At 33.7% G+C, this 15,463-nt stretch overlaps 1 protein-coding gene across 1 annotated transcript in view; it reads left to right on the top strand.

Annotated features, from left to right (window-relative positions):
- The first annotated feature begins 5,950 nt into the window (after positions 1-5,950).
- Positions 5,951-15,463, top strand: part of LOC137655567 (uncharacterized) — a 149,883-nt gene continuing 140,370 nt past the window's right edge. Inside the window, 2 exon segments of the mRNA XM_068389467.1 lie at positions 5,951-6,494; positions 13,864-14,089. Of these exon segments, the coding sequence (XP_068245568.1) occupies positions 6,153-6,494; positions 13,864-14,089 (568 nt within the window). The 5' untranslated portion in view covers positions 5,951-6,152.

The following is a 15,463-nucleotide window of genomic DNA, read 5'->3' as shown; positions in this document are numbered from 1 at the left end:
ACAATCAGGGAGGATAGTGCAGGAAAAGAATGTAAATAGAAACATGGTAAATGACGGATCGAACTGGAAGAGACTGGAAAAAAAAAAAAAAAAAAAAACTTCCTCATATAAATGGACTAATAATGTATATAAGAAGAAGAATGAACTTGATCAGCAAATTAAAGAGTTTGATCTTGTTGATCAGCGACCATCTAAAAGATTTGGCTTTCTTTGTCAAAATGGCTATTTCCCAAATATAGAGAAGTGTCCTTAGGCATTTTTAACAGGAGATTCTGGGTATGGCAAACACAGATTATGAAATATATGCATTGCTAAGCCGAAGTTGACGTTGACTAATATAAAAATATAAAATAAAATAACAAATTAATATGCGCGTTCTTTATAAAAAAAAAAAAGGTGAAATCTTTGTTTCTTAGATGGGGCTAAACAGGCCGCTTGATCAGAATAGTATAGGAAAAGATTGGAACGATGCAACTGAGTGGCATCATCTGCATAACCAACAAGCAGCTACAAGCTTGTATTCAAAGCCGAACCACACATCTTTACTTACTTTACTTTACTTTGATGGCTGGTTTTCCGGTCTCATACAGCAGGAGAACCCTACTCTCTACATGACCGCCGCTGTCGTTTTACCTTGTTCGTTCAGAGTATTTATCGTTTCAGATCACGTATTGCTCATTTACTGTTGAATCGTCACTGTTGTATGATTTTTCAAACAAGAAAGTCTTCAGTTTCCTCTTGAAAGCCTAAATGTCTGCAAACCCCCCCCCCCACAAAAAAAAGCATGAAGGTAAAAGGTAAAATGAAAACTTAATTTTACTGACTTGAAGGTAAACAAGTCAGTTTAACTTAAAGAAAGAAAAAAAATAATAATGCATTTTGAGTTATTCAATATTCTGCTTAGCCTCTAATGCATTAGTCAAAAGGGTTTTATTTTTTTTATAATAGAGGGTAATGTAAAGAGGAACTGTTAAGTTTACACTTAAGTGCAGATTTGAGAGTAGCACACCATCTCTGGTCCTGAGGTGTGCCTAAAAATTCTTTTTTTATGGAGAATGGTACTAATTTACAGCTGAAACATACACCATCCTTTCCGTTGGTTATGATTATTTCATGTTAAATCTTATCTACTCCTTTTTGTAAAGTATATACTATAGATATCATATATCTCAAAATATACTGTAGGCCTACGCATCCATACCCGTAATTGAACCAGACTTCGTCTCTGATGTAATTACTAAACACATGAAAATTAATACAGCTATCAAATATGTTGGGAAAACCCATCAAAGGGTTAACGTGGTCATGTTCTAAATACAATTCTGACAAATTTAAATACACAAGATCCCTCAAAATGCCCTAACAACCTGCAGAGATTTTATGAGTATGAGTACTACACACCTTACCATGCCTTATTGCCTTATTCTATGTTTGTGTTCCCCCAGGTCACCTCAGTGTGAGGCACCTCATATATCCACCAGAGAGTTGCTAATGCATCTTCTGGTGTATTTTGCATCTTCCAGTCTTGGATGGTCTGGGGTGTATCTTAGGTATTTATCAAGCTTATTCTTAAACACATATACGCTCACTCCTGATATGTTTCTTAGATGAGCTGGCAGCACATTAAATAGTCGCTGCATTATCGATGCTGGTGCGTAGTGGATTAATGTCCTGTGCGCCTTCCCTAGTTTTCCTGGTATTTTTTTTAGCACTAATAATTTACCTCGGCTTGCTCTTTCTGATATTTTTAGCTCCACGGTGTTTTCAGTAATTCCTTCTATGTGCTTCCATGCTTGTATTGTCATGTAGCGTTCTCTTCTCCTTTCTAGGCTGTATAGTTTTAAAAATTGCAGTCTTTCCCAGTAGTCGAGGTCCTTAGCTTCTTCTATTCTAGCAGTATAGGACCTTTGAACACTCTCTATTTGTGCAATATCCTTTTGGTACTGTGGGTACCATTTTACATTGCAGCACTCGAGTGTACTACGTACATAAGTTTTGTAAAACATAATCATGTGTTCAGCTTTTCTTGTTTTAAAGTGTCTGGTATTATTATTATTATTATTATTATTATTATTATTATTATTATTAACTAAGCTACAATCCTAGTTTGGAAAGCAGGATTTATAGGCCTAAGAGTTCCAACAAGAAAAAATAACCTAGAGAGGAAAGGAATAAGGAAACACAGAATAGTGTGTCAGAGTGTAGCACAAGCAATTGCTGTCGAAACTAAAATATGACGAGAATTTCCAATTGGAGGACCACCACTGTTTCTTATAACAGCAGGGGAATCAATGAATATTGACTTGTGCTTGAGAATATTTATGAAATGCATACTGCTTGATTTAGAAAGGAAGACAAAGACTTTGGTAATCAGTATGAGAAAAAATAAATTTTTTTAAGTAATCCTAAATTGTTGTGAGCATTGAAATCCCCAAAAAACACATAACTGACTCTCATATAATTTTCTTATAGCCTAGCCATTATGGCAAGAAAACAACAAGAAAAAAATTACATTATTTGAATCTGCGTTGTGATACAGAAAACTCAAATGAAAGTTGATATTCTTGCCATAAATGTTTATGACTTAGGTCTCATGACAGCTGTAATCATAATAAGACTTCTCTCTAATACCTTCTATCAATGGCATCCTCTTCATCAAACATCTTTTCTCCATATCATCCTTCACCTTATCTTGCCTTCTGATTAGCTGGATCTCTCTTGATCTTCCCCTAACAGGTTCCTCCCAAGCCCTCCTCACTCTCGCCCCGCCATCCAACCTCAACACGAACCTACGCCATCTCAGTCGTGTCACTATTATCTTTACTACGCTTGTCACTCTTCTTATTTCATTTATTTTTTCAATTTTCTAGTAATGATATTCCCATTATCCACTTCAGCATTCTAATCTCTGTTCTCAAAAGCTTTTCGTCTTGAAGCCCACGTTTCCTATCCACGTTCCCCTGTTGAAGCCCTTGGGCTTATAGGATCTTGCTTTTTCAACTAGGGTTGAAACTTTGCTAGTAATAATAATAATAATAATAATAATAATAATAATAATAATAATAATAATACAGTAACACTGGTCTTGACTTTTAGCTTGATTGGTATTTTTTATGACATCAGCTAAAGGTCAATAATATTACAGTGTACTAAACGTCGTCGCTCTCAATGTTCAATCTTACGACCACGGTCTAGGCATATACTGTAAGCCTATCAAGGTCTGAGTGAATTTAAAGGACCTTGAGTCTACCTATAGACCGTGCTTACGACACTAGGGTTTTGACAGATCGTATTCCGGGTTAATTGACCATGATATTAGAATATCGAGCCCTGAAATTTCAGTCTCAATTGCTTTAAATGAGCAATGGATGAATTATGACTAGATAAGTTGAATGTTCTTCAGATGAATTCGTCGAAGGAAGCCTTGGACCATATAAAAGGCATTTCAGGATCGATAGAGACAAAAGGAGATCGTCCGAAAAGCAGTGCAAATTGATTGTGAAGAATTCATCAATACGACAGAGGATGAAATGGAAGAACACGCTGTAAACACGTTGAGGCTTTACAACACAAGGAACATAAAGGCCTCTATCAAGTTATCAGCTAGAACAGAAGACGAGGAAGAATAAACTGAAGATAAGCTTGTTTTGTTCACTTGAAATGTTGGGTAAAGTGTTTATAGTTAAACAGAATGTAAATGGAAAGACAAAAGCATATGGTTGTAAAGTTGAATGCAACATTAAAGTTAGCTATGAAATAAACGAAGCATTTAGACTTCCCTTCTTATATTTTAATTAAATGAAAAATTTGCTTTCACCATTTTTGGATGGGTTGATATTATAAGTCAAAATGATATACATTAGGGTCAATATGTTTGATAAGGGATTGTATTACTTTTCCAAAATGCAATACTTGTTGAAAAGGCAGCAGCAGACATTTTTTCAACCAGAGGAAAAGCGAAACAGATTTCATCTGTTGTTGTTGTTGTTGTTTTACCTTTGAGATCTTTAATAAGAATGATTTTCATTGATCTATATTCTATTGAGTAATGGACTGAAACATCAAAATCCTCTTCATGAGAGAGAGAGAGAGAGAGAGAGAGAGAGAGAGAGAGAGAGAGAGAGAGAGAGAGAGAGAGAGAGAGAGAGAGAGAGAGAGGGGGGGGGGGATTGCAATTCTTGATATCACATGTTCTTAATCATAAGATTTAAATTTCAACATTTTGTTATACATAGCTAATTCATTAAAATTTAGCAAATCAATGTAGGCCTATACATATGCAATTTGGGTTTCGACCTGGTTAGCTATTATCTGCAGTATATGTCATGCTGTTTAAAGAAAGTATTGAAACACGTTATCTGCTGTAGTTATAGGGCTGACTAATATATATATATATATATATATATATATATATATATATATATATATATATATATATATATATATATATATATATATATCATCATCATCATCAGCCGTAACTAGTCCACTGCAGAACAAAGGCCTCAGATATGTCCTTCCACTTGCGCCTGTTTACAATCTTTCTGTGCCATTCCACAACCGCAAACTTTTTTCGTTCGTCAATCCATCGTCTTCGCTTCCTTCCTCTGCTTGTTTTATAATCTCTAGAAACTCATTCTGTTATTCTTGATGCCCATCTATTATCTGCCATTTTCATCTTATGTCCTGCCCATATCCATTTCTCTTTCTTGTATGTTAGAATATACTCTGTGTTAGTTTATATATATATATATATATATATATATATATATATATATATATATATATATATATATATATATATATATATATATATGATTAAGGGGATAAAAGTAAATAGAGACTGATGAAGCCGAAAGAAAAAGAAGAAGAAAGATTTCATCATATTCGTACATGTTTAAATTCATGGACGGAAGCGTGGGCAACATTTTTCTTTAGTAACAGTTTCTATCCCCAGATGGAGTTTAGTCTTTGTTTCAGGTCACGATTCTTTGCCGTTATTATTAACATCTCTCAAGTCGTGCTATTGTTTGATGATCCTCTTTGTAATTCTCTTAATTATCCGTGTATCAAAGCCGTTGTTTACAAGAAGCTGGCTAACTCTCTTAAGTTAATTATAAGATAGTGACACAATTAGGGCAGGACTCTTAAGTCGTGTATTCATAGGGAAGTATTGGATTCATTGTTTTGAAACTTGGAAAGTAGGTGAGAAACTTCTTTATAGAGGAATGAACACCAATCCTGGAAAATTGCAGATCACAATTCGATTTATCATTGTCATCATAATCATGATTATTAAAAAATCCACAGCGAGAACAACAGCAACGATCATAGTAATGCATTTTTAATTATTCACATATTTGATCTTCGATTGCAATAAACTTAGTTTTTAGCATCTAACTAGGATTTGATCACTAGGCCTATGAACTTTCCCGACGGCTCTAACCAAACATAGCCAACCGGTCAGTAAATAATAATAATAATAATAATAATAATAATAATAATAATAATAATAATAACCACAGGGTACAATTAAGAGTTTTATATACAAGCGTGACTACAAGTTTATATGGTCTATGTTAGCAAAAAAAAAAGAAAAAAGAAAAAAAACCTAGATTTAGGCTTAAGTTCTATGGAAAAGGAAATTATCATTTTTCTATCTTACTTTTTAGCAGGGACGTCATTTGGAATATATGTATCTTTTTGCTATATTGTATCACAGTAGTTTACTCAGCCATTCAAAATCTTTGTTGAACATAGCTGAATGTTCAGTATTTGATAATTTGCAAGTTGTATTTGTTTTTATTTCATTCGAATTAAAATAAAAATTAAACAAAAGAGGGTTTAGTCTAGATACCTTTACGTTTTTACTTAACGACTAACACAAAAGAGAGTTAACTTTTAGTGTCTGACGCTGCTGCACGCATCATAGTGGCTACTGGAGCTTGCCGGGACGGGTCTCTCTTATCTTAGCGCCGCTTAGTGTGCATCCAGGCAGCTTCGTGTAGAGTTCCTCTGTTGCTGTTCCAGTAGGAGTCTGCTCGGCCACATACGCTCTGCCCTTTTCCCCAAGACTTGCTGTTACGATTTCACTTTTAAAACCAGCCCATTTTATTCGGAGCTTTTCTGAAAATCATATTGAAGAAACATGAATGAAATATATTAAAGTAATGGCGAAATTTAGCATTTGCCTCATATTATTTTGGGGGGGTAGGCCTAGAGTTTTTCTGCTTCTCCTCTGGACATTGTTCGTAACGTGGATAGTTGCAGGAAACACATGGGCACATGTAGAAAAGACTCCAAAGGCAGACAGTTGCGTTCCTTGCAATTCCTCTCTAGATGTTGAGGAAGATGAATTACCCAGCGTTGGGTTCATTTGCCCAACGGGATTCCCCTCGTCCTTGCCCCCTTTGCCTTTCAAGTGCCTCATCTTCTTCCCGCAAAACTACACCTTGACTCTGCATCTCCACGAGTTCTACCTGAGGAATGCGTCGGTAAGTCTGGAGTGATTAAATTTGCTTAATCCAGTGTTAAAATTATCTATATTATGTACTATTCAATATTTTGGAAATTCTCAGACTTAACTGAACGAGTCCTTTGTAAACGTAGAAGAGGATGTCTTTCCCTTCGCTAGAGATGTGATGAGAGAAGAATAGGACTGGTAGATGAGCTGTAATACTTGAACCATTTCATTGCATCCTACTTTTATGTTTTTTGAGAGTAAATCCTAAAACAAAGATATATTTAATGATACTGTCCAGACTAGGGCCATGCGCATTTATATTTGCATACGAATATATACAATATACCGGTATATATATATATATATATATATATATATATATATATATATATATATATATATATATATATATATATATATATATATATATATCAGCTTAGGTAGTCCACTGCAGGACAAAGGCCTCAGACATAACTATCCACTCGCGTCTGTTTATAGCCTTTCTATGCCAGTCTATACCCGCAAATTTTCTTAGCTCGTCATTCCATCGTCTTCTACTGTAAGAATCCCGTTTGCAATCTCTAGGGACCCATTCTGTTATTCTTAATGTTCATCTGTTATCTGTCATTCACACTATATGTCGTACCCATGTCCATTTCTATATTTTATATGTTAGATTACACTGATTTTCAACCTGGGGTCCGCCTAATATATGGGGTCCGTGTGAACAAAGCTGAAGCATATACGAACTTATTTAGATTATTTTGTCATCTCTCTCTCTCTCTCTCTCTCTCTCTCTCTCTCTCTCTCTCTCTCTCTCTCTCTCTCTCTCTCTCTCTCGTCATTTCTAAGAGTTGCGAACGTACCGAATCCAATAACATTTTGTAGATAAGATATGGGGAAATTATAAAATGCAATAGATATGGAATTAACTATTTGAACATTATTTTATGTTTTATGATTCACGTATTTATCGGTAGCTTTTATCATCATGGAGTAAAATGTTGTAGGAAACTAAGATTATGATTGTAGTTGAACTTCTTTACTACAGCTCATCCAGAATCTTCAAATATCTCTTCCACGGCAAGTATTTTAGATTACAAAATGTAAATTATTAAAACAAATTGAAAGGAAAAGTCCAATGATTTGAGATCAAATTAATGTTCCAGAAATTAGGCTAAATATGGCTGGGATCACGAAACATCGAAATCATTGGATGGAAACCCTAGACTGTATCCTTATTCCTGTCCAGTACAGACTCAAGCTTCAACAATATCTCGCCAAACGAAATATAAGATCGTTTTGAATCGTTTGAACAGACAACCAGATGACGACATTGAACATTGGGGAATATCTTAGTATCAGCAAAACAAGAAAAAAAGATTTGTTACTTTTCTGTATTCTTTTAGTTTTATCTATTCATTGTCTAACTGAAGAATCTAATGAGAACATTTAGTTGTCGAGTTAATCAAGTTAGTGTTGTTAAACTAAAAGCACTTTCAATATCCAAGAGGACCGTGTGAAACCTCATTTGAATAAAAAGGGTCCATGGTTGGGGGAAATTTTAGGAATCACTATGTTAGAATATACTTAACCGGTATTTTAGTTTGCTCTCGTATCCATGTTGCTCTTAATCTGTTTCTTAGTGTAATTCCCATCATTATTCTTTCCATAGCTCTTTAAGTTGCAACTAATTTATGTACAAAGGCTTTAGTAAAACGTACTAATATTAATATGTAATGTATAGAACAGTTGGGGATGGAGGAGAAGGGTTGGACTGTATTGGTAATAGGACATTATTTGACCTAGAGTATGCTGATGATGCTGTCCTTATTAGCAGAACACTACAGGATTTGCAATGCATGCTTACCAGCATGCATGGAATATCACAGGAGATTAGGCTCAAGATAAATGGAAGTTAGACAGAGATGATGAGAACGGAATATGCAGTGGAAGATGAAATATCATTGAAAGGAGAAAGGATTAAAGAGGTAGAATCATTAAAAATATTCAGGAACTATGATATCCAATACAGGGTCTCAATAATTGGAATTTAATGAAAGGTTGAAAAAAGAAAATCAGACAATGGCAAGGTTAAGTAAAATTTGGAAATCAAATTGCCTGAAATTACATTTAAAAATCAGGCTATATATCTGTTTAGTAAGGTCGGTGTTACTGTATGGACAAGAGTCGTGATATGACAATGAAACAATATCGAACAGATTTTGTAGCTTTGAGAACAAAGCCCTTAGAAGAATTTTTGAACTGAAATGGCAGAACAGGATTAGAAATTAAACTATGAAATAAATTACTCGAGTGCCATATGGGGATGGGATTATGGTGAGGGGTAGATGGAAATGGTTTGGTCATGCTCTTCACACTCCCGAAGAGAGATTAGTTCACCAAACATTTAATTGGGCCCCAGAAGGCACTAGAAGAGTTGGAAGACCAAGACCTACATGGCTGAGGACTATGAACCGTGAAGTAGGAGATGATGAATGGAGTAGTATTGATCTTAAAGCTCACGATAGAGAAGATTGGCGAAATCTAACCGAGGCCTTTGCGTCAATAGGCGTAGGAGATGAAGATGAATATGTACTAAGGCTTTAGTAAGGCTCCCAAGTTTCTGATGCATAACTTGATACTGGTAGGATCATTTGATTGAACACTTTTCTTTTAAGAGAAAGTGTCATTTTAATTTTCATAATCTCATTTTGTTTACCAAAAGCTCGCTATGCTCATCCTTCTTTTAATATCGGTTATATGCCCTGGAGAAACAGTCTGTCCTAAGTACACATATTCATTAACAATCTATAGATGTTTGTCCATAACCCTATTTGTTGTCTCTTTTCATTTTCATTAAACATCATCTTAGTATTACCCGTATTCAATATCAGTCCTACATATCTGCTTTCTCTATTCAAGTTTTCTATCATTTTTTGCAATTCCTCTTGTGATTCACAAAATAGAACTAGGCCATGCCATCCGCAAATCGTAAGTTGTTAAAGTATTCCCATTTAATGTTAATTTCTACATTCTCCCAAACTAAATTCTTAAAAAAACTTCTATAGGCATACTTTGCACATTTTGGAAGAGATAGAGTCTCCCCGTATAACTCCTTTCTCAATCCGTATTACTCACTATCTTTATGTAGTTTTAGAATTACACACACGCTCACACGAACGCACACACGTATATATATATATATATATATATATATATATATATATATATATATATATATATAAAGTTAATTGATATTCATAACCTACGCACGTTCACACACAAGCATATATATATATATATATATATATATATATATATATATATATATATATATATATATATATATATATATATATATATATATGTGTGTGTGTGATATATGTGTGTGTGTGTGTGTGTGTGTGTGTATATATTTCACAAACATACTTATATATATGTATATATATATATATATATATTTGTACATATATATATATATATATATATATATATATATATATATATATATATATATATATATATATATATATATATCATTACCATCATCTCCCCCTATGCCTATTGACACAAAGGGCCGCGGTTAGATTTCACCAGTAGTCTCTATCTTGAGCTTTTAATTCAATACTTCTCCATTCATCATCTCCTACTTCGCACTTCATAGTCCTCAGCCATGCAGGCTTGGGTCTTCCAAGTCTTTTAGTGCCTTGTGGAGCCCAGCTGAACGTTTGGTGAACTAATCTTTCTTGGGGAGTGCAAAGAGCATGCCCAAACCATCTCCATCTGCCCCTCATCATGATCTCACCCACATATGGCACTCGAGTAATCTCTTATAGTTTCATATCTAATCCTGTCCTGCTAATTAACTCCCAATATCCTTTTGAGGGCTTTGTCCTCAAATCTACGAAAGCTATTGGAGATTTTTTCCCTGATATACCATGACTCATGTCCATAGAGTAACACCGATCTCACTTAACTGATATAACATCTGATTTTTATATGCAATTTCAGGCGAATTGATTTCCAAATTTTGCTTAACCTTGCCATTGTCCGAATTTTTTTTTCAATCTTTCACTAAACTCTAATTCTAAAGACCTTGTATTGGAGCTCATAGTTCCTAAATACTTGAATGGTTCTACCTCATTAATCTTTTCTCCTTCCAATGATATTTCATCTTCTTTTGCATAATCCGTTCTCATCATCTCTGTCTTTCTTCTATTCATCTTCAGCCCAGCCTCCTGTGGTATCATGCGTTCTGGTAAGCAAGCATTGCAAATCTTGTAGTCTTCTGCTAACAAGGACATCATCATCAGCATACTCTAGGTCTGCTAAATTCCTATCACCAATCCAGTCCAATCCTTCTCCACCATCTCTGACTGTTCTACACATTACAAAGTCCGTGAGCAGGATGAACAGCATAGGTGACAACATATTCCCTTGGAGTACTCCGCTGATCACAGGAAACTCACTTGATAAGACTCCATTAACATTGATTTTGCACTTCTATGCTCTTGAACAGACATAATCAAATTTACATATTTATGAGGAATTCCATAATAACGCAGGACTCTCCCCAAAATTGGCCGGTGCACACCATCAAAGGATTTTTCATAGTCCACAAATACCATCAAAAGGGGATTTCTATATTCTACGCTTTGCTATGCAACATGTCTCAAAATGAAAATTTGGTCAGTGCAACTTCTACCTTTTCTAAATCCTGCTTGTTCATCTCTCAGTTTTTCATCAGTCTTTCTCTCCAGTCTCTTTAGAATAACCATAGTATATATTTTCATAACAACTGACGTAAGTGTTATGCCTCTGTAATTATTGTGGTCTATATATATATATATATATATATATATATATATATATATATATATATATATATATATATATATATATATATACAATATATGTGTGTGTATTCATACAATTTGAAGCAATTATAGAATTCTCATCAATTCCTCTTTCAGAGTAAAGGATTCATACAAAAATTTTACTATTCAACTTCCCAGTATGTTTTTCGACCGTAGTTATTATAAGAGGCAATTTGTAGAGCATCCGACGTTTGGTACACTTATAAATAAAGAGTAAAAAAATGACACGCGCAATTCAATAACAACAACAAATGCATTCGTTTATAGTCCACTGCAGGACATGGCAGTTTTATCACCGCGTTGGCCAACTGATGATTGGCGGTGATGGGAGATTTTTGTCTGATCGCTCACAGCCAACCAATCTATCAAGGGTGGCCCTTTCACAACGTTATCATATCACCACTCAGAAAGTGTATATTTGGGCGTTTTTTTTTTTTTTTTTTTTTTTTTTTTTCCTTGCCATCAAAATAACCATGATTATTGACTACCAAAATGTTATTGACTACCAAAATGTTTAAATCAAGGATTCTTATCTTAATGAAATTAATTTCCTTCTAACGGAGAGCAAGAGCAATTTTTATGGCTCTATCATTCGATATTTGACTTATTTCCGTCTCTTTTCAACATTTACTTTGTTTTTATAAATGTGTTTTTACGGGATTGACACAAATCGAATGAAGAAAATCCGCCACTTGACTGTTTAGTCGCGCTATGTGTTTTTTTTTATATATAAGATAACATGAAACAAGGTTAATGTATTAGTTCAGGCTTTGTGCTGTTTCTATTCTGCGATAGTAAATGGAATTTCAGATATACCATGGGTTACATAGGATTGGCATTAGCTTAAAGAAATATAGATTTTTTTTTTTTTTTTTTTTTTGAGGAGATATGTATTAGAAAATTTTCATGAGAGCAGTACAGAATTTAACAAAATGTAGCAACCTTAGAATATTGATGGTTTTCTAATAATTGTTGTACTCTATGACAAGAATAAGTCCAATTGAATAACACACATATTTTAATGAATTATTTTTGTAACGTTGAAATAACTTGTCTCTAATATCCCCTTTTTTCTAAAGTAACTGTTATATCACCGAATAATGGAAATAAAAATCTAAGGTATATTATTGTCTATAGATATAACTGACAAACTTATTTTATTATTTTTTAACCATTTCTATATGAAACAGGATTTGGTTAACTAGAAACTAGAAATGATAGACCAAAGAAAACGCAAAAGCTAATCTGAAATCAATATTGAAGAAACCTTTCCTGTTGTAAAGGAAATTGTCATGTTTTTGTTAGCCTCTGTTTGCAATGATTCTGCAACAGGTCGCTTTTGTTACTCTTGTTATGCCAATTGTTATTCAACCTTTGCGTAGATAATAATTTCAGGCATTTAAAAATCATCACTTTGTTATTCTTCGCCGGAAGTATTTCCCTTTTAATTATGAATTCACTTTGGTAGACTTCTGTCCCACCTCATTAAGGGGTCGGTTGCCTGATGCGCACTTTCCAGTGCCTCTTACACCAAACCTCTCCTCTCCATATCACCCTTCACCTTCTTATGAACATTTAGCTACCTGCAGACTGTACATCTCTATTGCATCATCAGGAAATGATAAATGTTGTTATTCCGATTTAAATGGATTGCTTTCATGGCATCCCTGTGAAGATGACATCGACCAATGTTATACAGATTTATGAAGATAATGATGGCAATTATTATTATTATTATCATTATTATTATTATTATTATTATTATTATTATTATTATTATTATTATTATTATTATTATTATTATTATTATTATACAATAAAATGCCTTAAGAAATAATGGTAATTGACTAGAAGGTCCAGAAAAAGTTTGGAGTAAACGTTCTTGTAGTTTATAAATCGACGGCATAATTGTATACAACTCTTTTATGTAACTCAACAACTGTGAGGATTATAATTTACTTTGATTGTGTTTTTGTTTAGCAATGGGCCTATGAAGCACTTGCACACTCACACATATGTATGTATAGATAGATAGATAGATATCTGAATGATTTTACATCTCTTATGTATTACTAGGCTATGAATTTCATAAAATTATTTGGTGATTTCCTAATTATCCATAGTTATGGTATCTATTTGAATGATCACTGTAAAGTTATTATTCCTATGATACGGAATGAGGTAATTAGGGGTACCACAGGAGTTGGAAAACTATCAGATAAGATCCAAGAAAGTAGACTGAGGTGGTATGGTCATGTCATGAGAAGAGATGAACAATATATTGGGAGGAGAGTGATGGAAATGGAGGTACAGGGAACGAGAAGGAGGAGACCAAAGCGAAGGTGGGTGGACTATCAAGGATGACCTTCGATCAAAGGGATTAACCGGTGATGAGGTGTGGGACAGAGGTAGATGGAGAAAGCTGACCAGAAACATCGACCCCACATAGAAGTGGGAAAAGATGTAGACAAAGAATAATGATAATAATAATAATTAATGAACCATTTCTGATATCGGCAGGTATCCGTATGCAGCATGATATACTACGAATACATGAAGATTTTCGGCACCAGTTCCAAACTATCGTCCGAGTTCTGTTGGGACTTGCATCCTCTGGAGAACAAACTATGGGTGTTTGGCTCACTTGATACTTTTTACCTCAACATTACCATACCGACTTCAAAGAAGCAAAGTGTCCAAGGGTATTTTTCACATCTGGATTTTCACTCAAGTGCCTTCGGACATGGTTAGTTTTGAATAAGTTTTTTTTTTTTGCTCTAAGTCTTACAATTTATTTGATATGTATTCACTATTTTGCTCCTTTTCTCACCTTTTCAAAAGATTTGTTGCTCTAAATCTTACGATTTAATTGATATGTATTAAGTATTTTGTTCCTCTTCTCACCTTTTCAAAAGATTTGTTGCTGTAAATCTTATGATTTGATATATATTACTATTTTGCTCCTCTTCTCACCTTTTCAAAAGATTTGTTGCTCTAAATTTTAATATTTAATTGATATGTATCAAGTCTCTTGCTCCTCTTCTCACCTTTTCAAAAGATTTGTTGCTCTAAATCTTACGATTTAATTGATATGTATTAAGTATTTTGTTCCTCTTCTCACCTTTTCAAAAGATTTGTTGCTCTAAATTTTAATATTTAATTGATATGTATCAAGTCTCTTGCTCCTCTTCTCACCTTTTCAAAAGATTTGTTGCTCTAAATCTTACGATTTAATTGATATGTATTAAGTATTTTGTTCCTCTTCTCACCTTTTCAAAAGATTTGTTGCTCTAAATTTTAATACTTAATTGATATGTATCAAGTCTCTTGCTCCTCTTCTCACCTTTTCAAAAGATTTGTTGCTCTAAATCTTACGATTTAATTGATGTGTATTAAGTATTTTGTTCCTCTTCTCACCTTTTCAAAAGATTTGTTGCTCTAAATCTTACGATTTAATTGATGTGTATTAAGTATTTTGTTCCTCTTCTCACCTTTTCAAAAGATTTGTTGCTCTAAATCCTACGATTTAATTGATATGTATCAAGTATTTTGTTCCTCTTCTCACCTTTTCAAAAGATTTGTTGCTGTAAATCTTATGATTTGATATATATTACTATTTTGCTCCTCTTCTCACCTTTTCAAAAGATTTGTTGCTCTAAATTTTAATATTTAATTGATATGCATCAAGTCTCTTGCTCCTCTTCTCACCTTTTCAAAAGATTTGTTGCTCTAAATTTTAATATTTAATTGATATGCATCAAGTCTCTTGCTCCTCTTCTCACCTTTTCAAAAGATTTGTTGCTCTAAATCTTACGATTTAATTGGTATGTATTAAGTATTTTGTTCCTCTTCTCACCTTTTCAAAAGATTTGTTGTTCTAAATTTTAATATTTAATTGATATGTATCAAGTCTCTTGCTCCTCTTCTCACCTTTTCAAAAGATTTGTTGCTCTAAATCTTATGATTTAATTGATATGTATTAAGTATTTTGTTCCTCTTCTCACCTTTTCAAAAGATTTGTTGCTCTAAATTTTAATATTTAATTGATATGTATCAAGTCTCTTGCTCCTCTTCTCACCTTTTCAAAAGATTTGTTGCTCTAAATCTTACGATTTAATTG

Source organism: Palaemon carinicauda, chromosome 16 (assembly GCF_036898095.1).
Source record: "Palaemon carinicauda isolate YSFRI2023 chromosome 16, ASM3689809v2, whole genome shotgun sequence".
NCBI lineage: Eukaryota > Metazoa > Arthropoda > Malacostraca > Decapoda > Palaemonidae > Palaemon > Palaemon carinicauda.
This window is presented reverse-complemented; position numbering and strand designations above follow the sequence as displayed.